General features: G+C 46.1%; 1 protein-coding gene across 3 annotated transcripts; it reads right to left on the minus strand.

Annotated features, from left to right (window-relative positions):
* Positions 1-14,387: 14,387 nt before the first annotated feature.
* CIMIP4 (ciliary microtubule inner protein 4) lies at positions 14,388-27,004 on the minus strand. 3 transcript variants are annotated; one of them, XM_083158027.1, is made up of 5 exons: positions 26,887-27,004; positions 23,452-23,727; positions 23,220-23,370; positions 21,690-21,809; positions 14,388-15,118 (listed from the first exon to the last, which is right to left on the minus strand). In XM_083158027.1, exons 2-5 carry the CDS (start codon positions 23,692-23,694, stop codon positions 14,856-14,858), a joined length of 777 nt encoding a protein of 258 aa, XP_083014153.1. In that variant the 5' UTR covers positions 23,695-23,727; positions 26,887-27,004; the 3' UTR covers positions 14,388-14,855. The 3 variants fall into 3 exon arrangements, with proteins under 3 accessions (XP_083014153.1, XP_083014152.1, XP_083014154.1); XM_083158026.1 differs by lacking the exon at positions 26,887-27,004 and adding an exon at positions 25,311-25,642; XM_083158028.1 differs by lacking the exons at positions 14,388-15,118; positions 26,887-27,004 and adding exons at positions 16,499-16,611; positions 25,311-25,604.
* Between the last annotated feature and the right edge of the window lie 173 nt (positions 27,005-27,177).

Genomic DNA, 27,177 nt, shown 5'->3' on the forward strand with positions numbered 1-27,177 from the left:
TATATGCCGGGTCAGTTAAAGTATTATAGATAGACCAAATGTATATAAATGATAATAATAATAATAATAATAATAATAAATTATATATATTAATATATATGCACACACACACACACACATACATACATATATATACATACAGGGGCGTCAACAGCAGTGTAGACCTCTGGGCATAGCAATGTATTGGGGCCCCTACCGAACCTCCAGCGGTAGGGGTGGGGGAAGCTTTGATGTCCCGCGGGTGGTAGGGGGTATTATATCAACCGCTCAGCATGTAGGGCCTGGATCAGTAATTTCCACTAATTACCCTTTACTGCACAGATGGTGGGAGATGGGGTGGGAGAAGGGGGAATTGGGCTGAAAGAAGGGGCCCTGATACATAACTTCCAGGGTGGTAGAGGATGTTTAATATGCAGAGGAGGGGTGTATAGTGGAGTGGGCTTATTATTCATAATTTTCTGGTGGGAGGACAGCTTGCTTGACTGCAGATATCTCCAGTTCCCGGAAATAGATTTCTTTGATTTTAAAGGAATTAACTAGAGAAACCCACCTACCAAATGGTATTGGGCAGCACATTTAACAGCCCTTGCAGTAAAAAAAAAAACACCTTATTTTTATTTTCATTAAAAAAAAAAGGCAGCTCCCCTGGTCTGAAACGGGACACATGGGGGCACCCCTGGAATTATACGGCACACATGCGGGCACCCCAGGACTGATACAGGACACATGGGGGCACCCATGGAATTATGTGGCACACATGCGGGCACCCCTGGACTGATACAGCATACATGTGGGCACCCCCTGGACAAATACAGCACACATGCGGGCACCCCTGGATGGATACAGTACACATGTGGGCACCCCTGGACTGATACAGCACAAATGTGGGCACCAATGGACAAATACAGCACACATGTGGGCACCCCTTGATATATACAGTACACATGCGGGCACCCCTGGACTGATGCAGCACACATGCGGGCACCCTAGGCACTGGCAGCAGTAATTAAAAAAAAATTTGCTTTGAATTTTTTTGTAGCACTAGCAGCCCCCTCTATGTATTAATCATCCCCCCCCCCAGCAGGATTCCCCCTCACACCCCTCAGCAGACAGCAGGGACACATCCGTGCTGTCTGACATCACCAGCCTGTTGGCGCCGACCGCCGGGAACTATATATCCCCAGGTCTCGCGAGAATCCGACGCGGGATGATGACGTTTTAGCCTCGATTTGGACTCGGAAAGATGGTGGGAACCGGCGAACTCCTCGGATCAGGCCTCGGATCAGGTAAGTTCGTGGGGGTTCTGATCTCTAGGATCCGAACCCGCTCATCTCTATTGTATACACATATCTATAGATTGTAAGCTTGCGAGCAGGGCCCTCTGTAAATTCCCAGTTTGTTGTTTCACTGGGGCAGATGTATCAATAATATTTTAACGTTAGTTAAATAACGAGTCCCGCTTCTCCTGCATAACGAGGAGAAGCGGGCACTCGTTATGGGGAGATGTATTAACATCCCCCAAGCCGATAAGGAGAGCCGTTATGCCCAGCGTTAACGGCTCTCCTTATCGGCTCCCTCGCCGCCCCGCACATGCGCACTCGCCGTCGCCCCCCCTGCCCGGCTTACTGGGCATGCGCGAGATCTCGCAAAAAACGCGAGATCTCCAGCGCAGCCCTAGCCAGAAGCAGGGCTAGCGTTGTCCCCACAGTGGGGGATAGGACAACGTTAGCCCTGAGCTGGCGAAGCGGCCGGGGCGAATTAACGCCTTGAAGGCTGTTAATACATCGCCCCGGCCGTTAATCCCTGGGGAAGATTGCAGGGACAGCCCCGCCGAGCGTAACTCGGCGGGCTGTCACTAGCGCACGTTAGGTGCGCTAGTAATACATTAGGGTCAGACGTAATCCCCCCCAGTTAACCAGCGTTAAGTGCATTTTTGCACTTAACGCTGGTTAATACATCTGCCCCATTGTCTCCTATTGTAAAGCGCAATGGAATATGCTGGGCTATATAAGAAACTGTGGTACTTATATGTTAGTTGGGCGCCCAATTAGCATACGTACGTTACCGTAGGGAAATTGCATCGCATCGCATCCGATGTTTTGCATGTGATGCGATTTTTCCATAGGGTTCTATGTTAGTGACTTTACTATACAATATTGGGTGCCATGGCATCCGATAATCGCATCACATCGCATCCGATGTTTCCGATGCGATGCGATTTTTCCATAGGGTTGTATGTTAGTGAATTTACTATACAATATCGGGTGCCATGGCATCCGATAATTGCATCGCATCCGATGTTTTGCATCCGATGTTTTGTATGCGAAACATCGGATGTGATGCAATGCGATTTTTCCATAGGGTTGTATGTTAGTGAATTTACTGTACAATATCGGGTGCCATGGCATCCGATAATCGCATCACATCCGATGTTTTGCATCCGATGTTTTGCAAGCGAAACATCGGATGCGATGCGATTTTTCCATAGGGTTGTATGTGAATTTACTGTACAATATCGGGTGCCATTCAGAGTGATAAACCACCAACCAATCATCTCCTGCCTGTCATTTTTCAAACACGGTCAGTGACATGGCATGTAGGAGCTGATTGGATGGCTGTTTATCACTCTCCATTTTATCACTTTTCAATCTTATTGTTTCTGGGCCCCAGTGTGGTGACTCCTGAGCACTAATATGTCACTTCCCACTGATTCCCCAACTGTGTTACTGTGTAATATTAGTGGGAAGATGATGTGGGTTATGGGGCAGAGAGACCAACTGCCATTTCCAACTGCTGCCCGCATGCCACATGCCAGGTATAAAACCTCAGTGTGCTGGCCTCTCACTGTCATTTCTTGAGCAGAGGCAGAGGTGAGTGCAAGAAAAAAAGACCCCCCCTAGAGAGAACCAGTTTTACAGAGTTTACTCCAGGTGATATCAGTGATCAGTGATCAGCGCACATTAACATCTGTGTTTCTTTTTTTTATTTTTTTGTGCACCTTTGGTGCAATTTACCACCAACGATGAGCCGGAGGGAATTGGCCCAGTTAACTGGAACTGGGCCATATCCGAACACCTCCTGGCTACGGTCAGGGCGCAGCAGACCATCTTCTGGTGTACCATCTGCAGCAGCCCCAACATCAGGAGGACCAGTAGCAGCAGCAGTGCCGTCCTCAGGAGCACCAGCAGTGGCAGGAGCACGAAGACCAGCAGTCATCCTTGCCCGCCTTCCATCCTACAGGAGATGCACCTTTACAGAAGGAGGCGCTGTAGAGTCCTGCCCCATCTGCATCTCCCAGTTTCGGATTGGAGAGGAAGTGGCAGTCACATCCTGCAGGCATGTTTTCCACATCTCATGCCTGACACAGTGGCTGGACATTAACACCATCTGCCCCCTGTGCCGCTCCCGATGCCTGAGCAGACTTTTCCTGCGTCATCTTTAGAGGAAATCCGAGGACGTAAGTACTGTTACAGCTGGTCGTGTCCTTGTTGTCTTGTCTCCCCCTGTCTACCCTACTCGGGGATTAGCTACTTGCTGCTGTTGTCAGCAGAGGTCTTGAGGGATTTTACCTTTTTTACCTGAACTGACGGACTTAATTTGGCTCATTGAAATTTGGCTAATTGGCAACAATTCAAATTCCTCAGTCCCTCAGCAGGGTTTTGGGTTCACCTCTTGCCGAGTTTTACTTGTGTTATCCTTTCTCTCCCCCAACCCCCTTTCCCCTCATGTGTCATTATATTGCTTCTGATTGGCTGTGAAGCTTGTCTTAATTCGACTAATTGGCATTCAATGAAACAAAAGATTTTTTTTTGTTTTTTTTTGGCAGATCATCCATTTAAGTTTTAATTTCTTTGGCAGCTATTCATGAAGCAGTGAAAGAGGGGAGAAGTGTGATTGGTTGCCATGGGTAACATCTCCTCTGGCTCACCCCTCCACTCTTCTCACTGATTCCCGAATAGGCCCCTTTGCCACCAAACTTTATATTTAAATAATCCTGATGTGTTTTAAATAAATTCCACCTTTTGTTCTGCCAAATCCATGTCTCCGAGTCTTTATTCATATTATGGTTACTTACGAGTGTGTGATTATATGGTATATATTATATGGTATATACATGGGACACCCCTCAGATGGTGGAAGGTTATGGACATCTTTGCCACCAGACATTTCCTAATCGATTTAATTATAATAAATAAATACCCATTACTGGCAATCACGGTGTCTGAGTCTTTCTGTTTATTAATGGTATTTTACTGTTATATTATTGTTTTGTGACTAGTGTCGCGGTCAGTTTAAAAGATGTTTAATCCTATTTTGCATATTGACTGTGTAAGGGTGAAGTGGGCGTTTGGGGTGGAAACCTGCCGTTTTCCAGGTGCCCAGGCATTTATGGGGAGGGTATGTGATGTCAGCGATGACCGCTTCCGCCCCGTCACAGTCATTAATTAGTGGAAGGGTCAGCGTTACTCCCAATTGCACAGACTGCAATATAGATGCAAGATTTGCATATTGCTGCCCATGTTCTCTCCCCCACATGGTCCCGTCACTCGCAGCACATGAATAGGCTGCTGATAATCGCTCATTCCAGCTGTTGTTCAACTACACATCCCAGCATGCCCTGCATCAGTTTTAGCATGGGCAAATAGCAAAACTGTAGCAGGGCATGCTGGGATGTGTAGTTCAACAACATCTGGAGTGTCAAGGTTAGCCATCACTGGCTTAGGTTGACACATGACATACGTCGACATGGTCGGAAGATCAAAAAAGCATTAGATCGAAAATGGGAAGTCAACAGTCAAAAGGTGGACATTAGTTTTTTAATTTTTTTGTCCCGAATGATGACGTAAGTCAACATGGATACCGTCTCTGTATACCGCGTCCCCTCGCATGGCTCAGTGCGCTCGCTATGCTTCGGACACTATTGTATTCTCCCTCCACGCCCTAATGGGTGTTAGGGTATGAAGTACCACCTGTTTTTTTTTTTATGTGAAAAACTCATTTTGACTGTCGACCTTTCCATTGTTGACCTAATGCTTGTGTCAACATTCAACCCTATCAGCCTTGCGTCGACCCTATTTCACGTGTCAACCTAAGCCAGGCATGTCCAAACTTTGTCCCTCCAGCTGTTGTGAAACTACACCTCCCAGCATGCCTTGCTATGGTTTTAGCATTCTCTAATAACCAAACTTACAAGGCATGATGGGACTTGTAGTTTTACAATAGCTAGAGGGCCATAGTTTGGACATGCCTGACCTTAGCCCTGTCCACCTTTAGTGGTCAACCTAAATTATGTCGACCTGCATAGTGTCGGCCTAGGGACCATATCCCTGGGCAGTGTAGTGTCCATGATTGAGCGATCTTATTCTAGTCACTACTCTATAATGCTATACAGCAGTGGTGTCAAACTTATGGCCCTCCAGCTGTTGTGAAACTACACATCCCAACATGCCCTGCCACAGTTTTAGCAATCCATTATATAAAATCTGTTGCAGGGCATGCTGGGATGTGTAGTTCCATAAAAGCTGGAGGGCCATGAGTTTGACACCACTGCTATACAGTATCCACAGTTTTCAGACACTTTCACCTTTGTCATTCTAATGAGCAGGAAATGGTCTCATTAGCACAATAGTGAAAGTCACTTTTTGTAGAAATCTTATTGTCCTTTTTTTCCATGTTACAATTTGATATTGCTATTTTGAAAACATAGAAACCTATCCTAGCGCATGTGGATTATTAGGTTTCCCGTTAGGTTGGCCATTATTGATCGACAGCGAGAATATCCACATAGGAAAAAGTGGACATGGACAAAATGTTGATACAAGCAAACGCCAATATGGAAATGGTCAACATGATTTTTTCCAGATGTTTTTGCATCTATGTCAACATCTGTCAACATGGACGCCCAATGAGTGGAACGCATACCCTCGCGTGGCTCTCTTCACTTGCCATGCTTCGTGTGTGGTGCCTTGCTTTGCACAGCACACTTTTCGGTTCCCAATTGTTCTCCACATGGATCGTAAAGTGTGAACAAGAGTGAAGAAAATCGTGAAAAGCTCCCTTCAACCTTTTCATGTGACGATCATTGCCATGTCAGCTTATTGCTTGTGTCGACCTTTTGTCAATGTTGACCCAGTTCATAACGGCCTTGTGACCATAATTGGCTGGTACTTTATCTATCTCCATGGCTTAGTAAATAGACCCCAAACTCTCTGATGCAAGGCCAGCAAAAGATGCAAACACTGCAGTGCCAGATCCGTGGCATTCAATTGTTCCTCTTCAAAGAATGTAAATAGTCGACATGTGAAAGGTAGACAGCGCTTAAGGTCCACAGGTTTACATTGTCTACATGACAATACTCAACACAAATTTGGTCTACACAAGTTCTTTATTTTTTTTTTTCATAATTATATATTCATAATCTATGGGGTGGGCAACAGGCGGCCCGCGGGCCACATGCGGCCCGCGAAACGCTCGCATCTGGCCCGCCACTCCTGCATGATTGTACCATCCCCACACAGCACAGGGACTTTTTAAAGTGCCTTCGTTGTTGCTCTGTGCTCTCCTAACTAGTTCCGCTGCCGCCGATGCATGACAGCGCCGCGCCATCCCCGCACAGCACTACTGGGAGTGTGGGAGGGGACGCGGTCACGCAGTGGCCACACCAACCAATGGCAGGGAGGCGGCTGCTGCATGACCGCATCCCCTCCCACACTCCCAGTAGTGCTGTGCGGGGATCGCGCGGCGCTGTCATGCATCGGCGGCAGCGGAAGCGGAACTAGTTAGGAGAGCACAGAGCAGCAACAAAGGCACTTTGATCAGGACAGGAGGATCCTGACTTTTTAATCAGGGATCCATCACTATACTTGGTTGGAGACACTCGTCTCAACCTCTGGCACACATGGATGTCTCTCCACTTAGTCCACAGGACAGCTCTCACCTTCCACTGAAGCACCAGGCAGTACTCGCTGTTCTGCTGCAGGACATCACACTGTACTGGTGATCTTCTCAATGCAGGTACACTACAGCCAAATGCATTCCCCTCTTGTCTTCTGCAAGGGCTCCTTCTCTCACTGTGTATCTCTTAGCACTGCCTACCATTATACTTTGGGGGACTCTTCACAGGGACCCTTTAACAAACAGAGCATCCCCTTCTGCTGTGATGTGGGGGACACTCTTGTATGCACCCATGGGCTCCTCGTAGTTGCTGGGTATTTCCTAATGCCGTCTGGGGCTTTGCCCCGCAGGCCGCCTGTTACCCACCCCTGTCCTATGTACTAGTCATCAATGCGTTATGCCTCCCAGGGATGTCACATATAAGCCACTAGGAGGGCAAAAGGGAAGCTGGCTAAATGAGGCATGGCCTGGCAGAACCTCCTGTCCTGACTGCCCTCTGGCAGGCTCCACCACAGTAAAAGTAACTCACTGCTGCAGCGTTCAATATGTATATGTATATATATATATATATATATATATATATATATACATACACACACATAATGTACATGGTTGTGTAGGTAGGGGCCCCACTGCACTGGGGGCAACACATAATGCTGTTAAGATGGCCCTGCCAACCTGTGCTGCCACTAAGAGAGCCGGGGTATTTCCTCCCTCCTCCTGTGATTTGAGTGACAAGCTGAGATGCTAGGAGGCAGGTGGGGCGGAGCCAAAGAGCCAGTCCTGGAAGACGCTGGGCGGCTTGTGGGGCAGCACTATGCTTTGATTGACAGATATTTTGTGTGCGGCCCTTGAATATTTATTGGAAGTGTAAAGCGGCCCCCCAGCCAAAATAGTTGCCCACCCCTGATCTATGTGGACTTTGAATGGGAATAGTAACCTGTACCATGTGCAGCTGCAGTGGTGTGTGGCTAATAACGTGAGCCACTGTTTAAACATGTTTCCAATCATTTGGAAAATTACAAAAAAAAAAGATAATTGTCCACCATTTGTTGGCAAAAAGAGATGTGAGTGTTCCCTTCTACAGGCGCCTGAGACCCCAATGAGAGAAAGAGTACCACCCTGTGTGTAAATAGGCGATCCTCTTCTCCGTAAAGGGGTCACTTGAGAGAAGACTATATCAAGATACTTCACTTCCCTCCAAATCTAGTAGCGTATCCTTTTCTCCGTAAACGTGTAAACATAAGATATCTTTTCACTCCTCACAGATATGGGTATTCATGAGAATTCACAAATCCAATCTCCAACGAATGACCCAAAACAGATGGAAACACAGGTATATGGTGCAATACCACTTTATTCACATCAAACCATATACAAACACGTAAAACAAAAAGGACATGAGTAAGATAGTGGCCAATTACCGGGATGGTGGAGAACTGGGGTAAGCAGCTCTCATCTGCGCTTGTTACAAGGAGGATTTACCCGGGGAATACCTCCAGAACTAGGCAGAACAGGCTATCGGTCCACGGTCCAACCCACGTTCCATAGGAATCCGACTAGAAGCTCCTTCAGCATCTGGATACTTCAGCAGCCTTTTTGTATTGATTCTCTATTGAGTGCATATTGAAGAAATAGACCTTGTCCGTGTCAGGGGCTGGCTGGCAACTTTTATGTAAGGAAAATGGCCCTGGCTTTTCTACCTGTGCACAGCAATATAAAAATGGGTGAGAGCTATTCATTACAAGAGAATCTCCGCTTCTGGCTGATGGGGCATAACTTGGCTACAACAGGCAATCTCACTTAAAGCTTAGTGAGGGTGTTCTGATGGAAATGAGGGCAACGGAGTAGACCTTGAACATACATATGCATGTTTCCGAGGACATCTTCTACAGCAAGATAGCTGTTTTTTGATGGAGTCTTTATTATGGGAGTAGGTCCTGGCATAGACTTATAAAAATGGACGATAGTGTCTCACTGACACTTTAGCTGCAGGCTAAAGCACAAAAGAGGAGAGGAAAGATTGTCAACAGATTCGTTAAGCCATGCCGCCCATCAGATGTCAGCTGGAGAGAATGGAGAGTAAGGTATCGGTCTAGTGCTGACCTGATGATTCAGTCCGGGGGGAAAGGAGCTAGTGGTATCCAGGACAGAGCTCCAGCTCATCGCTGAGTCCTCCAGTGTAGCAGACTGCAGCCACAGTGTGGTGCTTAATACGGCCATGTACAACCCACCTCTCAATTGAACCACAGTCTACATCTGACAAAGCTCAATTGCTATCAATCTCAGTGATGTTAAACATCTCCCTAACTTAATAAAGTAATACCCCAGAACTGGGGCCCAAACCGGACAACTACCCCCAATCCCTCCATGCAAATAATGCTCCATACCTAACACCCCCCTCTCATACTTATCCCTCATTGAAAAACAGTGCCAATCCTGAATACCCCCATCTCCTCAATGAAAAGTCTGCCCCAGAACTGTGTCATGATAACCCCCCTCCCTGTGTGATAAAGATTCATTTAGAATGAGATATAAAGGCCCCTACACTCTAGACGATGCCGATATTAACTGCGTCTGGGACCCGGCGGGGTGCCAGCATTGACAAGTGCATACAAACCTGCCGATGCCAGCTCTGAAGGGATCGACTCCGGTGTGGGGAGGGGTGGTGGTGTGGGGAGCGACTGGGACCTCCCTCATCTGAACATGCAGGATGAGGGAGGGGGGTCATTAATGATGCATGGGAGTGCTCATCATTACCTATATTGTGTGTACACACCCAAGCCTTCTCTGAGCGACATTGTTCACAATATCAGCTAGTGTGTATGGAGCTTAAGCTCTATGAGACAGACTAACACATCTAACCACTCTTCTTCAGTGCTGCAGTCCTTTCAGTCTGTGGGTCTCTGTGCGAGGTTGAGTGTTAATCAGAGGTGTAAGTTCTTCCCAGCAGACTGGAGGTAAGGTGAATAATTTAATATGTATGATCTGTAATATAAAACCCACACAATTTACAGAAATATATAGATCTCTCAGTCGGTCTACAAGGACCGGAGTCTGCAGTGAACTTACAGGGATCCAGCTAAACTGTGTGACAATGGCTGGTGGGTCAAACTCAAGAAATTCAGCCATCTGCAGCATGCAGATCCAGCTTTTACTGGCGGGTCCTTTCTCACAGTACAGCAGCAGCGGGTGCATCATTGCTTGCTGCAGAGAAGGCTGAGTGGTACCACTTGGGAGATTTATTAAGCCTGGTGAAGTGATAGTGAAGTGGCTGGTGATAATGCAGCAGCCAATCAGCTCCTACCTGCCAGGTTACAGGCTGATTTTGAAAAATGTCAATTAGGAACTGATTGGCTGCTGCGTTATGGCCTTTATCACTTCACCAGGATTAAAATCTGCCCCAGAGTTAATGAACTATGCAGCAGCATTGGATGCTGCACAGAGCTCCATTGGAGCTCTTATATCACTCTGGTGCTGTACATAAAGGTGTCCCTCCAGGCCTTGGCGGCAGGTGTCTCCGTTGCCTCTGAGAGTTATGCCTCTGCCTGGTGTCCCACTCTCTTGGGTGACTAAACTGGGATAGGTGACAGACTGCCAGTATAGTGCTCATGGTGGCCACAATGGAGAAAAGTACCCTATATGAGACTATCGGACAAAATGAGGCAGACAGCTACAGAAGGAAATACTGTTTATTCGTAAGGCACCACAGATCTCTGCTGCATCGAAAGCCATAATAGGAGATATCGTGCATAAAAACAAAATGAGCACACACTGAGCCTGGGAGAGAAGAGAGTGGAAGAAAGTACCCAACTTGACACGAAACCCTAGCCCCACATGGCATGTACAGTATGAGCAATGACTACATTGATACAGTGTATGTCTTGTTTAAAATGTATCAATGTACTACATTGTTCTGGGTTGTCTAAGTGCTACTAATGTACAGTATCATCACCAATATAAAGAACGCATGGCACTGGGTGCTTGCTTGTTGGAAGTTCTGTGATGTTGTGGGGTGCAAATTCATATCATGTTCTGGGTTCAGCCACTCCCTTAAAAGCAAGCATAATGTTTCTTTCCTGACAGGATGGGAGTCTCTCAGGATTACTGTGTTCTAGGGGCCTTCGAGCAGGGGCAGAATGCGCAGTGAGCATCTGCCTCCAGAGTAGAGAATATCAGAGCAGCCAGCAACATTCTCTTCCTGCTTCACAGTCAGCATCTACACAGGGAATGGCTGTCAGCATGCTGATTGGTGGATGGCAGGTGCTATCCTCCAATCAGAGTGCAACATTCTCCTCCTGCTTCCCAGCCTGCAGCCAAACAGTGAATGACTGTCAGCATGCTGGTTGGTGGATGGCTGGAGTTATCCACCAATCAGAGGGCTGACAGCCATTCACTGTATGGAAGAAAGTGGAGAAATGGTGCAGGACTGGAGCCCCCGTACATTGCTTTGCCTTGGGCCCATCCCCCAGAAGTACAACATTGCTATAGGAGTCTCCCAGAAGTACATTACTTTCCTGACTGGAAAGGGACAGGAATCTCCCAGCAGTGCAGCTGACTGGAATGGAAAATCCCAGAATTACACCATTACTTTCCTTTACTTTGCTGACAGGACGGGAGTGTTCCAGGATTACAGCGTTACTTTTCTGACAAGTCAGAAATCTCCCAGGATTACAGTGTTTCTTTCCTGACATGAGGGGAGTCTCTCAGGATTACAGTGTTTCTTTCCTGACATGAGGGGAGTCTCTCAGGATTACAGTGTTTCTATGTTGACATGAGGAGAGTCTCTCAGGGTTACAGTGTTTCTTTCCTGACATGAGGAGAGTCTCTCAGGGTTACAGTGTTTCTTTCCTGACATGAGGGGAGTCTCTCAGGATTACAGTGTTTCTATGTTGACATGAGGGGAGTCTCTCAGGATTACAGTGTTTCTTTCCTGACATGAGGGGAGTCTCTCAGGATTACAGTGTTTCTGTCTTGACATGAGGGGAGTCTCTCAGGGTTACAGTGTTTCTTTCCTGACATGAGGGGAGTCTCTCAGGGTTACAGTGTTTCTATGTTGACATGAGGAGAGTCTCTCAGGATTACAGTGTTTCTATGTTGACATGAGGAGAGTCTCTCAGGATTACAGTGTTTCTTTCCTGACATGAGGAGAGTCTCTCAGGGTTACAGTGTTTCTTTCCTGACATGAGGAGAGTCTCTCAGGATTACAGTGTTTCTTTCCTGACATGAGGAGAGTCTCTCAGGATTACAGTGTTTCTATGTTGACATGAGGAGAGTCTCTCAGGGTTACAGTGTTTCTTTCCTGACATGAGGAGAGTCTCTCAGGATTACAGTGTTTCTTTCCTGACATGAGGGGAGTCTCTCAGGATTACAGTGTTTCTATGTTGACATGAGGGGAGTCTCTCAGGGTTACAGTGTTTCTTTCCTGACATGAGGGGAGTCTCTCAGGGTTACAGTGTTTCTATGTTGACATGAGGAGAGTCTCTCAGGATTACAGTGTTTCTATGTTGACATGAGGAGAGTCTCTCAGGATTACAGTGTTTCTTTCCTGACATGAGGAGAGTCTCTCAGGGTTACAGTGTTTCTTTCCTGACATGAGGAGAGTCTCTCAGGATTACAGTGTTTCTTTCCTGACATGAGGAGAGTCTCTCAGGATTACAGTGTTTCTTTCCTGACATGAGGAGAGTCTCTCAGGATTACAGTGTTTCTATGTTGACATGAGGGGAGTCTCTCAGGATTACAGTGTTTCTTTCCTGACATGAGGGGAGTCTCTCAGGGTCACAGTGTTTCTTTCCTGACATGAGGAGAGTCTCTCAGGGTCACAGTGTTTCTATTTTGACATGAGGAGAGTCTCTCAGGGTCACCGTGTTTCTTTCCTGACATGAGGAGAGTCTCTCAGGGTCACCGTGTTTCTTTCCTGACATGAGGAGAGTCTCTCAGGATTACAGTGTTTCTATGTTGACATGAGGAGAGTCTCTCAGGGTTACAGTGTTTCTTTCCTGACATGAGGAGAGTCTCTCAGGATTACAGTGTTTCTTTCCTGACATGAGGAGAGTCTCTCAGGATTACAGTGTTTCTATGTTGACATGAGGGGAGTCTCTCAGGATTACAGTGTTTCTTTCCTGACATGAGGGGAGTCTCTCAGGATTACAGTGTTTCTGTCTTGACATGAGGGGAGTCTCTCAGGGTTACAGTGTTTCTTTCCTGACATGAGGAGAGTCTCTCAGGGTTACAGTGTTTCTTTCCTGACATGAGGAGAGTCTCTCAGGATTACAGTGTTTCTTTCCTGACATGAGGAGAGTCTCTCAGGATTACAGTGTTTCTATGTTGACATGAGGGGAGTCTCTCAGGATTACAGTGTTTCTTTCCTGACATGAGGGGAGTCTCTCAGGGTCACAGTGTTTCTTTCCTGACATGAGGAGAGTCTCTCAGGGTCACAGTGTTTCTATTTTGACATGAGGAGAGTCTCTCAGGGTCACCGTGTTTCTTTCCTGACATGAGGAGAGTCTCTCAGGGTCACCGTGTTTCTTTCCTGACATGAGGAGAGTCTCTCAGGGTCACAGTGTTTCTATGTTGACATGAGGAGAGTCTCTCAGGGTTACAGTGTTTCTTTCCTGACATGAGGAGAGTCTCTCAGGGTCACCGTGTTTCTTTCCTGACATGAGGAGAGTCTCTCAGGGTCACAGTGTTTCTATGTTGACATGAGGAGAGTCTCTCAGGGTTACAGTGTTTCTTTCCTGACATGAGGAGAGTCTCTCAGGGTTACAGTGTTTCTTTCCTGACATGAGGAGAGTCTCTCAGGATTACAGTGTTTCTATGTTGACATGAGGGGAGTCTCTCAGGGTTACACTGTTTCTGTCTTGACATGAGGAGAGTCTCTCAGGATTACAGTGTTTCTGTCTTGACATGAGGAGAGTCTCTCAGGGTTACAGTGTTTCTTTCCTGACATGAGGAGAGTCTCTCAGGGTCACCGTGTTTCTTTCCTGACATGAGGGGAGTCTCTCAGGGTCACCGTGTTTCTTTCCTGACATGACAACATTCTCCCTTGAATACGGTGTTAGTTCAGGGTTGCCGACTTTCTTATTCTCCTCTCCGGGAGAAGCCCGAAGAGGAGAGATTCAGTAGCCGCTCAGGGGGCGGGGCTTAAGTGTGACATCACTAAGCCCCGCCCCATGCTGTTAAACCAGCGAATTCAGGGATCTCCGTGGAGGGGGCGGGGCTAAAATGACGCGATTGTGTCATTTTAGCTCCGCCCCCTCCTCTGAGACCCGAGGATTGCGGCATTTTAATGCCGCGATCCGGGGGTCAGTGGGGGGTCCCCCCTGAACCCGGGAGGGTTGCCCACCCTTCCGGGGGGCCAGGAGGGGGCCCCGATTTTCGGGAGACTCCCGGAAATTCCGGGAGGGTCGGCAACCCTGTGTTAGTTATGTGACAATCCTCTTTTCCAAGAACTACAAATTGTCACCCCATGGATTGATGAGCCTAATCCCGAAGTTCTGCACGTGTCACAGCTTTTACAATCACCAGATCTGATCATAACCAAGCACTTATGGGCTATTCTGGAACACTGCAATAGACAGCATTTCCCACCACCATTACCTAGTCATCTGTGCGGCACTTTATTGCAGAAGAATGAGGCTGCACATTTGCAGAAGTTGGCAAAGTTTATGTCATGGACGCTTACAATCCTTACTAGCCATACTGTACATGGTAGCCCAACAACCTATTATGTGACTTTAGGCTGGTGCTTCCATTGTTTTACCATCTACTGCCCATTAATATGTTTTGATAGTGTATGTATCATATTAACAAAACCAATGGATAAAAAAACAAAAAACAAAACAATAATGACATGACAATAAGTTTGTAGCATCCTAAGTGCTGTACCATTGTATCAGATTTTTCTAACTGAACACATAGGATCAGGTTAGGCAATAAAGGAATTTTACAGCTTTAAGAAATCATTGGATGGGTTTATCATAGAAGTCCCAAAAATCATCCTCTTGTCTGGACTGTGTGACTGTGGGAGGGGCTACCTCTGGCTTCTTAGTTTTAGCCTGATGTCGCAGTTTTTTAGGCTTTTCTTTTAGTGGTGGCAGTGGTGCTGGGACATCTCTGCGGACCATATTCCGAATGGGCAGCGGCAAGGTGAGAGATGGTTGTGGCTGGCTCTGCAGGAGCTTGTCAATGGCATTTCTCTTCATTAGGATTTGAGACCAAATGGCTTATACAATGAGAACAACAGGTGTGAGTGATATATCGCATTGGAAGTGGATAGTAAGAAAGGCAGATTACTGCATGCTAAAAACCAACACTAGTTAGAACACTGTACTGTTCGCAGCACAATACGATCCACACCGCCACCGATATCATACACACTTGCCCAAACTGGTGGATGACGGCTGTGGTGGGGGAGCAGTGGCCATGCTGCATTCTGCGTGATGCTCATTAACGATCCACTCCATGGACTGTGTATGCACAGACAATGGAGGGGGACCTTAATGACCTGCAATAGCGCAGTGTGCTGACCGTAAACTTAAGCACAGATCACTCAGCACAGATCCTTCAGCACACTGCGATGCACCAGCGATGACTAGATTTATACTGCCTGTTGTATAAATCTCGTCAGGCGATAGCGGCACACGGGACCATGCATAGCTGTCGCTGGGGGCCATACACACGGAGCGATCCATGCTTTATTTCTAAGATTTAGTCAGATTGCTTAGAAATGGGGCTGTAATCGCCCCGTGTTTGTGGCCCAATATACACTGGGCAATAAAATGAGCGATATCGCTCAGAAGGGCTGAAATGAGCAATAAAGCAAAACTGTAACTTTCTTACTGATGTTTATATATCATTTAATTTACGGATCCATTTTGTTTGCAAAATTTTCTACAAATATTTTGAGTTAGTAACTAAGGCTGTATTGTATTGTACTATAACAGTAGCAGTAAATGAAGAAAATCAGACAGCTTTTATTTATGGAATTACTCCTCTCAGGCCCATCATTTTACCGGCGGACCCCAGTAAAAAAAAGGACGTGGCCAACTGGAGGGGCGTAACCAATGGGAGGGCGTGGCCACATCCCTTAAAAAATATTAGCAGGGGTGCAGGCCGACGAGCGGCCCGGGAGAGAGAAGAGAGGCTGCCACTGCAGCTGCTTCTTTCCCCCGCTCAGCACACGGCACTGAGCAGCGTGTGCTGAGCAGGAGAGAGAGGCTGTGCTGCAGCAGCCTGTCCTATACTCCCACTGCCCGGCTCCCTGCAGCGAAGGATGGGAGCGTGGGCTCCGAGCCACTCCATCAGACCTAGGCCGGGATGGGAAATTACATGCGCCCCCCCCCCCACACACACACACACCTCTTGCCGGCCCTCACCCCACTACTGGCAGATCAGCAGGGTTCTTGTGGGTGTCTATTGAAACTCTGTCTCCCGGGGTGCCAGACTCAACATCCCGGAAGCTCTGCATGATTACATCACTCAATTCAAATCATAAAACACAGACATGGAAACCCCACTGCTCTGCAAAAGTAGCTGAACTTCATCTTTCAGGAATATAGAATATGTTTTGGAAGAACAGAACAAAGGCTAAGAAAAATGAAAGTCTCTGGCAGGTTTGTTTTATTGACAGGCATCGCTTCCTTTAAGCCTTCCCGCTTTGCTGCCCTAGAGCCTTCTTTAGGTCCATGTAAATAAAGTTTCTTGCATGCCATTTGCCTAGGAAAAGCAAAAGATAGTGGTCATCTTCACTCCCATTCTCCATATTAATTCTTATGCCACATTTACTGCCATGTCATATGCAGGGCAGCTGAGAGGTATGCCGCCCCCGGGTAAAATTGTGGGGGTGTGGCCTAATTGTGGGAGGCGTGGTCACCTACCTCGGTTAGGCCATGCCCCCAAAAAATTTAGGGGTGAAAAAACACTTTTGGGGTTGAGGGGGGAGTGTTAATGTCACCCCGCGCAGCAGCAGCACCAGCACACACCTACATGCTGTTAGTGCGATGGTCATGCTGAGCCTACTGTCAGCACAGCACATGCTATAGACGTGTGCTGCCCAGGAGGGATGGCGAGGGAAGGCGGGGTTGGACCAGGGCCCCCTGCTGGGCCCCTCCAGCAAGCCGTGGCCTGGGTAATTGGTACCTCCCCCCCCCTTGGCAGCCCTGGTTATTTGTAACCTAGTAACATAGTAATTAAGGCTGAAAAAAGATGATGAAGACGTTAAAGACTGAAAAAAAGACGTTTAAGACTGAAAAAATATCCACAGCCCCCCCTTGTCGGGATTTTGGCGGTCGGGATTTAGTACTGAATCCAGTAAGTCATATCTATAGGATTCCCTTAGTGGCCAAAAACGGATCCAGTTTTGATTCAAATTCATTAACAGTAGTTGCTGTAATCACCCCCACTGGCAATGAGTTCCAGAATTTTACTGCTCTAAGGGCGGGATGTTATAACATCCGCGGCCCCCCTTCGCCGGACATCGCATTTTTAATAACGGCATATGCTATAACATATGCCGTTATTCATGCAAGGGACAGCTCTTGCGGTAAGAGCTGTCCCTTGCGATGCGGTGCCGGCACTGGACTTCCGGGTCTGTGACCCGGGAGTCCATCTGCGCATGCGCAGACCCCGGCGCCGGCCGCAGGGCACGCTGGGAGGGATCCGTGACGGATCCCTCAAACAGCGCTGCGGTAAGAAGCCCATAGGCTTCTGCAGGGATTCGCCAGCTTTAGCTGGCGATTCCCTCCGCAGCGCTGACACTGCGGAGGCGCCATATAGCATATAGAAATGCGGTAGAAACCCCGAAAACGGGGTTTTTACCGCATTTCTGCTATATAGCATCCCGCCCAATTGGTGAAGATTCAAGACCTTTTACTAGCTTAGTCACCCTTTTCTGTACCTGTTCCAATTCATTTATGTCCTTTTTAAGGTGCGGTGCCCCGAACTGAACACAATATTCCAAGTGTGGTCTCACCAATGCCTTGTAAAGAGGCACTATCACATTGGCCTCCCTTGAAATCATTCCCCTTTTAATGCATGCCAGTGTCCAGTGCTTTTGCTGCTGCACTTGAGCAGTGTGCACTATTACCCAATTTTTCATCTATGATGACCCCCAGGTCCTTCTCTACAGCAGAATTCCCTATAATAACTCCATTTAACCTATAAGTAGCTTGTTCATGTTTGTTCCCATAATGAATTACTTTACATTTATCTCATTAAAGTGCATTTCCACCTTTCCGCCCACCTTTCCAGTTTATTTAAGTCACATTGTAGTGTTTCCACATCCGCTCCCAAGTTAATTTCCTTTCTCATTTTCATGTCATCTGCAAATATTGCAATTTTACTCACTATGTCACTTCCAATATAATTAATAAATATATTAAACAAGGTGGGTCCCAATATTGAATCTTGTGGGACTCCACTTTGGACCTTACCCCAGCTTGAATGTGTGCCCTTAACCACCACTCTCTGTCCACAATTGTGCAATCAGTTTTTAATCCAATTACTAATTTTATCTCTTAACCCTAAATTAAGAGGCGGAACTACCATTGATGCAGCAGGTGAGGTGGAGTAGGGCCCCCGAGGACTAAGGGGCCCACTGCTGTCCCTGTCACCCTCTTCCTGTCACCCTCTATGTTTCCCTGTCCCATTCTGCCTCTACCTGTCACCCTATGCCTATCCCTGTCACCCACTGCCTTGTTGCATATGTGAACTTGGGTTGGGATGGAGGAGGGGGGCCCAAACTAAATTTTTTGCACCTGGACTCACCACCCACAAGTCCCACCATTGGTTTCACTGTTAAGTATTTGTATAAGAGTGACTTAAAATTTTAATGCACTTAATAAGATACATTTTGCAATCACATTTAATTCCACAAGTTATTAGTTTACATCTCCAGAAAGCCCAGCATAGCCAAATGCCAACTTTGGTTATGCTTTCACCCAAGGCTACAACTTGCCATTTAAAATATGATGGTTTGCCAACCTCAAGTGTTAAGCCAAAAAACAATAAAAAATTCAATTTATTTCTAAAAATAAGTGAGACAAATAAAGTGTCCCATACCCTCAAACTGTACTGTTTTGGCCGGTACACTACTGTTTTTTTATTACTTGTAACGCCCATCGGATATCTGGGTATCTGGAGTGTGACCATGCCCCTTTACTCATGGCCATGCACCCTTTTCCCGAATTTGTACCAACGTTGATTCTCTTAAAGTCTCTTGATAAGTCTCTTGAGTATTTGGTATAAATTAACAATTTAGAGCTGGGTAAACACTAGACAATGTGTGTACCCAGCAAGATTACGAGCAATGGAACACGGAGGGGGAACCGGCGTCGGTAAGTGCATACACACTTGCCAATGCCGGCAGCAATGGAGCTCTGATGACGCCTCTTCTTTCGGCCCTGCATGCAGGGACAATGGAGGATGTCATTGATGATGCACAGGAGCACGCATCCTCAGTGACAGCGACATAGCATGTACAAACTAGATGTAACCCATATGTCCATGTGATCCGCCGGATCGGACAACATATCTTCTAGCAGGGGCGGGCTGGGCCGGGGGGCAGAGTGCCACATGCCCCCCAGGCCGGTCTGACAATTTACTGGCTGGGCCGGCTGCCGCAGCCGTCCCTGCCGCAGCCGCCGGCCGCCTCCCTGTCCTGCAAACCCCGGCCGCATAAATGTAGAGTAGCCTAAGGCGACAGCCTCTCCAAAAATGGCCGCTGCCTTAGAGGAGACAGACACTAGAGGTACTGCCATACCTCTAGTGTCTGTCAGAAGAGAACAGCGCTGCCAGCGCTACCCGGAAGTACAGATTCGGGTAGAGCTGGTGCGCTATTGAAATTAACCCTTTGGTGCATGCATGTACCCTGGCTCCCCCTTGCAAAAAATATCACTCCCCATGGGCCATGGCAGAAACGAAACCCCTGGCATGAAGCATGTAACCCCTGGCAACAAGTGACGTTCCTTTGATAATGAGCATGTAGGTAAGCAGCAGTTATATAGTATAATATGTAATAGGCATTATTATATTTAATGGGCATTATGGTATTGGCATTATGTGTACTGGGCATTACGGTGTGTGGCATTATGTTTTATGTTGTTGGAATTATGTGTAGTGGGCATTACGGTGTGTGGCATTATACTTAATTGGCATTGCGGTGTTGGCATTATGTGTAATGGGCATTACACCGTTGGCATTATGTGTAATGAGCATTACGGGTGTGGCATTATATTTAATTGGCATTACGGTGTGGCATTATGTTTAATGGGCATTACGATGGCATTATGTGTAATGGCCATTACAGTGTGTGACATTATATTTAATTGGTATTACGGTGTGTGACATTATGTGTAATGGGCATTACGGTGTTGGCATTATGTGTAATGGGCATTACGGTGTTGGCATTATGTGTAATGGGCATTACAGTGTTGGCATTATGTGTAATGGGCATTACGGTTTTGGCATTATGTGTAATGGGCATTACAGTGATGGCTTTATGTGTAATGGGCATTACGGTGTGTGACATTATGTGTAATGGGCATTACAGTGATGGCTTTATGTGTAATGGGCATTACGGTGTGTGGTATTATGTGTAATGGGCATTACGGTGTTGGCATTATGTGTAATGGGCATTACGGTGTTGGCATTATTTGTAATGAGCATTACAGTGATGGCTTTTTGTGTAATGGGCATTACGGTGTGTGACATTATGTTTAATGGGCATTACAGTGATGGCTTTATGTGTAATGGGCATTATGGTGTGTGGTATTATGTGTAATGCACATTACGTGTTGGCATTATGTGTAATGGGCATTACGGTGTTGGCATTATGTGTAATGGGCATTACGGTGTGTGACATTATGTTTAATGAGCATTACAGTGATGGCTTTATGTGTAATGGGCATTATGGTGTGTGGTATTATGTGTAATGCACATTACGTGTTGGCATTATGTGTAATGGGCATTACGGTGTTGGCATTATGTGAAATGGGCATTACGGTGTGTGACATTATGTTTAATGAGCATTACAGTGATGGCTTTATGTGTAATGGGCATTATGGTGTGTGGTATTATGTGTAATGCACATTACGTGTTGGCATTCTGTGTAATGGGCATTACGGTGTTGGCATTATGTTTGGGCAATACAGTGATGGCTTTATGTGTAATGTGCATTACGGTGTTGGCATTATGTGTAATGGGCATTACAGTGATGGCTTCATGTGTAATGGGCATTACAGTGATGGCTTTATGTGTAATGGGCATTACGGTGTGGCATTATGTGTAGTGGGCATTATGGTGTATATTTTTGCAATGCGCCTTCGGCGCGCACTGTCCCCATTTCTGGTGTATGTGTGTGTGGGGGAAGGATTGTGTAAGCCCTTCTGCATACTAGAGGGACGGTGGGTAGGTTGGTGAAACAATGGCGATGGTGATGGGCCACTTGCTTGTGTTGCCCCCCAGGCTGAAAGTTGCCAGCTAGCCCCTGTCTTCTAGTGTGCATCCAACTTAAGGGAGCATCTGGGACAAATTGGCGCATACTAAAGGCTAAATTTACAGCAATACATTGTTTCTAATTGGTCAAGAAACCCTGCTATAAGATATTGTAAAGGAAAAAGTAAAACATTTCTTTCCGCAAACTGCTAATAAAGCAAGCGATATTCTTAATGCAAAATAATTTGCTGTGAGTTAATTAAGCAAGTCATGTTTATATGTTCCATATGGGAAACTAAGACATAAAAACAACAACACAGAAGGCTATAAATGACTAATGTCGGCATGAGGATAGCAGGTACCTAAGTCATCGGTCTTCTTTCCATACCACTGATGATTACTGTGTTTATCCAATATCCCCTTTTCATTCACTTCTGCAGTGTAGCAATCCTGCGCCAAGCTGTGCTGTATTATGGGCACCCCTGCAGGAGAAGTGGGCAGTAAGAGACATGGCATTATATGGATGAGATGAATAAATGCCAGGATTAGTAATGATGGTGGCTGCGGATGTAAGAAAAGTAAGAGGTTTACTATATGCAATTAGATATTTAGTATACGTGGGGGCGAGTTCTTGCATTATCAATGAAGTCAGCTGCAGCATTACACAGATGTGGCCAACTCGGATCAGCCCTTATATATTTACATACAAGCATTTCTATGCTTTATTCCAAACACCCCTATACTCACTCATCCTTTTATTTCATTATTCGCATACAAAATGTTAATGGACATAGGTAACGTAATACATTAACTGCCTAAAAAAAACAACAGAAGAGGCTTAATTCAAACGCTTGAACAGAAGAAAAAGAATAGTGTAAAACATAGAAAAATATTCCATCCAGTATAATGTTCACTGCTGACAACACCATCACATTCCCCGTTCCACAATTCTTGGGTGTCACTCTTGAATCCTCCCTGTACTCTGCCCCATGTGGTTCAATCCTGACGGTTCCAATATCCAATATCAGAGTGCGACTAACTCACTGGCCCTCAGTAACTTCACTGCTCCCTACAAACTACATACTCCCTGCCACCCCTTTCAGTTGGCCAATCACCATAACCTAGTCACTGCACCCAATGACCTGGTCACTGCACCCAATGATTTTGCCTGTGCTGCCCCCTTTACTGGAATGAGCTCCATTGCTTTATGACCATGCAAAGCTTCAAATGGGCACTGAATCCCTACCCGCCGCATCATGTCTTGGCCATCCATGCCCTGCTTGCTTACTGTCTTTAGCACCTCATGTCTGTTCCCCCCTTCTTTTAGATTGTAAGCTCCCTGGAGCAGGGCCCATTTTCCTCCTGTTCTCATAGCACTCTTCTCTCACACTTCAAATACAGATGATTCCTATTCAGCGACCGTCTATACACGTTCTGTCATTCGTTAAACTGTATAGTGCGTACAACCAAGCGTGGATGGTGCGGGGTGAAGGCAAATTGCCTCGTTGCACTGGGCATCATTTAGATGGGTACCCAGCAATAGTCTCATTCATGACTAATTGACAATTGTGTGCGGCTTGGCAATTGCCTTCAAACAGCTTCACCACAGAAATGTTACGTAAAGGCACAAATTACACACACACACACAAACACACACATACATATATATATTCTTCACAAAAGGATTTCTGGCAATGACCTTGTTGTGCAGCCCAGCCCAGGTCTAGGGCAGCCCAGGTCTAGATGATTTATCAACGCCAGAAACCTCAAGCAACAAACAAAAATAAATAACACAACTCAAAGGAAAATATGAATAAAATAATATTTCCAGTACTGTAGCATTCAGATTAGGCACACCTATGGTCAACTGATTATGGATGATAGAACAAGACCTGGGAAAAGATTACTGCGTAGGCATTGTCCTAATTCATTGTAGGCCTTGTCTGGACAGTCATCGCTGGTCCCGGATTTCATGCCACGTCTGGGTATATGACAATTTTGTGTATAGCGTGCTTCCTTCTGTTCTCTCAGGTAGCTTCTCACCTACATAGGACAGGCAGGAATCATGCAGTGAATCAGCAGAGATGCCAGATACAGAAAGATTTCCAACACCCTGGATCTTACCTTCTGTGGAGAGACAAGCTTTCTAATGACAGAGCTACCATACTTGTGCCTAATGTTGGCTGGTACAAGGCTCCTGATGTCTTCTTCTATGTTGTCCAAAGGTTTGTGTGATATGTTATTTCTGTTACTCATAGTTTCACCTCTTCTATGTTTATTGTCCCTGCTGCATGGACTTGCAGTATTCCACTTTGTGGTGTCCATTCCTATCTTCTCCTTATCAGGTAGGACTAAAGGAGAGGCCATTTACGGAAAGTGAAGTAGGACAATACCTGAAGACTGCAGAGAACATCTTAATTAATGGAGGGATTGCCAAAGATACAAATCAGGTAAATTCTAGGCAAATGTTGATATCAAAAGAGTAGACATATCTTCAGAGGGGCTGGGTGTGATATTCTAGAGATTAGCTTGCTGATACTTAGAATCCCATCAGTGGAATGCCAATATTCAAAATCCTAACTAATATTGGTAATTAATGTAACCATAACCTATCCTATACTTCAACCTAACCCTAACCACTATACTTACTGCTGGGTTTTTGAGCAGATATTGACTACATCCAGGGGCAAATTGGTAACTAATAATACAGGGAAGATCCCAGGTGGATGGGGTCGCCTGTGGCTGGGAGAGGTTGACAGTCTGCTGCTGTGGGTATGTTTAAGTGTAGACAGTGACACCTCCTAATGACACTATGGCATTTGTCACCAACCTAATGCTAGAGTGTACACTGACATGTTATAACTCACTAACAATGTCTTCAGGTTCCTTTAGTGACATTTAGCACCAGGAGTGGTAGAGTGTGTGCTCGCTGCACAATATTTCCCATTCACTGACAAGTGTTTTAAATATTAACCTTTAGTTCAAGTATTAAATTCAATCTAAAGGTCTATTAGCTTAGACCAGGGATGGGGAACCTTCGGCCTTCCAGGTGTTGTTGAACTACACATCCCAGCATGCCCTGCAACAGTTTTAGTATGACCAAATAGCAAAACTGTAGCAGGGTATGCTGGGATGTGTAGTTCAACAACAGATGGTGGGCCAAAGGTTCCCCATCCCTGGCTTCGACCTTTAAATGGTTGCCCCTTTTAAAACATTGGGCTAACTGGTCAGGTGCCTGCAAGTTGCTGCCTAGTACAGTTACTCCTATCAGTGGGTACACTTTGTACCAATTCCTTCGATGACTACAGTATGTTCTATGAGACAGCAGACCTCTATTATCCTCTCTGGTTCCCTGTACTGTTGTTGTACGTTTTCATTTTTTTTTTCTGATGAAATTAAATGCAAAGGGTTTTTTTTGCATGTAAAACAATAGTGACTTTGGGATAAATGACTGGTCGCAACATTTAGCAGATTTGAGCTACTAATTGGTGCCAGGCTGATCCATTGTAACACTTCTAGGGACTAGCAATCATTATTTAATCTAATAATTTTTTTTGCTATTGTATAAAGAATCTGTTGGTAAATGTATTCAGAATTGTTCGGGGAGTGGGGGGATATTCCTGTGTTGGCAAGGCAACCCAGCTGCTGTATCAGTGTACCATTGTTATGTCTACATTTATGAATGTGATAAAATGTCATTTTGAATCAACAACAGATGTTAGCTATAAAGACTTTTTGTTTAAAGGAAAATATTTGCTACAAATAACTTCCAATTTATACACCCGTCCTTTTAAATGATAAAGGAGCTTGAGAAATTCTTGATAAAATAAAATTTCTATCATGTTTAGTTAATATGGGTGAAATCTCAATATTCAAACTCAGTGCCTATGTTCAGTTCAGTTACATTAATAGTTTCAGCCTTTTATAAATATAATGGATAACAAAAAGGAGTATTTGGGTCTGCGTCCCGATATTTATCTCACCTGTGGTTTCAGACTTCAGGGTGATATCTGTAATCATCCAGAACACACATAGATTACACAATTCTTATTATTGTCTTTACTGTCACGCGTTGCTAAGCAGCTGGCGTTGTTATAGCATAGGTGAAGAAAACAACGCCAGGGATGTGAGGATAGTTTTCAGTGTTACCTCTAGGTGGCAGTGTCACATAGCAGTAGGAAGCACGGAGAATTATTCATGGGTGATACATTACTATAATATTGTTCTGGGAATTAAAATGACGGCTCCAACATTTATTAAGCGTTCAGTCACTTTTAATAAAACCTACGTTTTTTTCGGCAGCTATTTGGCAGACGCAGAAAATGTTAAAAGAAAATAATTTTTCAAACTATACTGCCCACTGGTTCGTTAATGGTTTATGGTGGAAAATGCAGAGTTGACAAAAGTTTTATTTGATTTTCAAGGGCACGGAAGTTAGGCGTGTGCAGTTTCACACAGTTTGCACTAATAGTTCAGGCATAAAGGCCTAATTCAACATCACTCAGAACGTTTTGATGTTTGGGGGTCTCCGCAGGGCTGGTGCTAGGGTGTCCTGAGCCCTCCTGCAAACTTTAAAATTGCACCCTCTCATACTTTACAAAGTGACTTCGCACCAGGGCCGGCGCCACCACTAGGCAGCTATAGGCATTTGCCTAGGGCGCCGGCACCTGGAGGGTGGCAGTTTGCCCCTCACCCCCAGCGAACTGTGTAAAAAAGTTGCTGCCCCGGCGTCCCTGCAGTGCTGGGGCGGTCAGGGGTGTCTGTGCCGTAGGGGTACCTGTGGCGCCGTCATGTGTATAAAGCTGGCTGCGGCCGGCGGGGTCCCTGTAGTGAATAGCAAATAACTAGCGCTATGCACGCGGCGGCGCAGGAAATTCTAGTTATTTGCTATTCACTACAGGGACCCCGCCGGCCGCAGCCAGCTTTATACACATGACGGCGCCACAGGTACCCCTACGGCACGGACACCCCTGACCGCCCCAGCACTGCAGGGACGCCGGGGCAGCAATTTTTTTACACAGGTACCACCCCCCCCCCCCCTCCCTCCCCCCGGCACCGGGGCACCCCCACCCCGACTCGCCTGGGGCGCTCCGGTGCCTTGCACCGGCCCTGCTTCGCACACCACATGTGGTCTCACAAGTAAGGGGAAAGGCGACACATTAGTAACCCATTTCAATTCACACCACACAGTAGCACTTTCTTATTCACATTACACAGCACCAGAGCTGTAACTAGCACTGTGCCAGAAAGCGAATTGGTGTCTCCTCACCACCACTGTCAAAATAGGGAGAGTGCGCGCTAAAGGCATGTGCAAAAAAATGTAGGGGTTTGGCTTCATGGTGAAGGGATAAAGCCACATAAAAGTACTGTATCAATAACATCGCAATGCCAATTACACATTATACCAAGTGCTATAATGCCCATTTAACATTATGCCTCACAGTAATGCCTATTACACATTATGCCACACATCATAATGCGCATTAGACAATATTCAGCACATTGTAATTAGGGATGAGCGGGTTCGGATCCTAGAGATCCGAACCCCCACGAACTTACCTTATCCGAGGACAGATCTGAGGAGTTCGCCGGGTCCCGCCATTTTCAGGAGTCCAAATCTAGGCCAAAATGTCATCATCCTGCGTCGGATTCGGATCTCTATAAAAGGTCCGGCTCCATAGAAGTCAGACAGCACGGATGTTGCCGTGCTGTCTGCACAGAATATAAACCTATGGGGGACAAAAAAACACTGTGGGGGGATATACTAAGGAGGTGCAACTAATGGGGGATCAAATAGAGGCTGCATAAACTGAGTGGGGCTGCTCAAGGGGGACAACTGTAAAAGTCGGG

Source organism: Crinia signifera, chromosome 8 (genome assembly GCF_055691185.1).
Source record: "Crinia signifera chromosome 8, ASM5569118v1, whole genome shotgun sequence".
Classification (NCBI taxonomy): domain Eukaryota; kingdom Metazoa; phylum Chordata; class Amphibia; order Anura; family Myobatrachidae; genus Crinia; species Crinia signifera.

What these genes read in the sequence shown, in the direction of transcription:
- CIMIP4 (XM_083158027.1), bottom strand. Translation starts at nt 23,694, where the DNA reads ATGGCCTCTCCTTTAGTCCTACCTGATAAGGAGAAGATAGGAATGGAC. An exon ending in ACGCAGTAATCTTTTCCCAG is followed by an intron (nt 21,810 to 23,219) that starts GTCTTGTTCTAT and finishes CTTCTCCTGCAG; the next exon opens with GGGTGCCCATAATACAGCAC. An exon ending in AAAGAAGACCGATGACTTAG is followed by an intron (nt 15,119 to 21,689) that starts GTACCTGCTATC and finishes TCATTGTATAAG; the next exon opens with CCATTTGGTCTCAAATCCTA.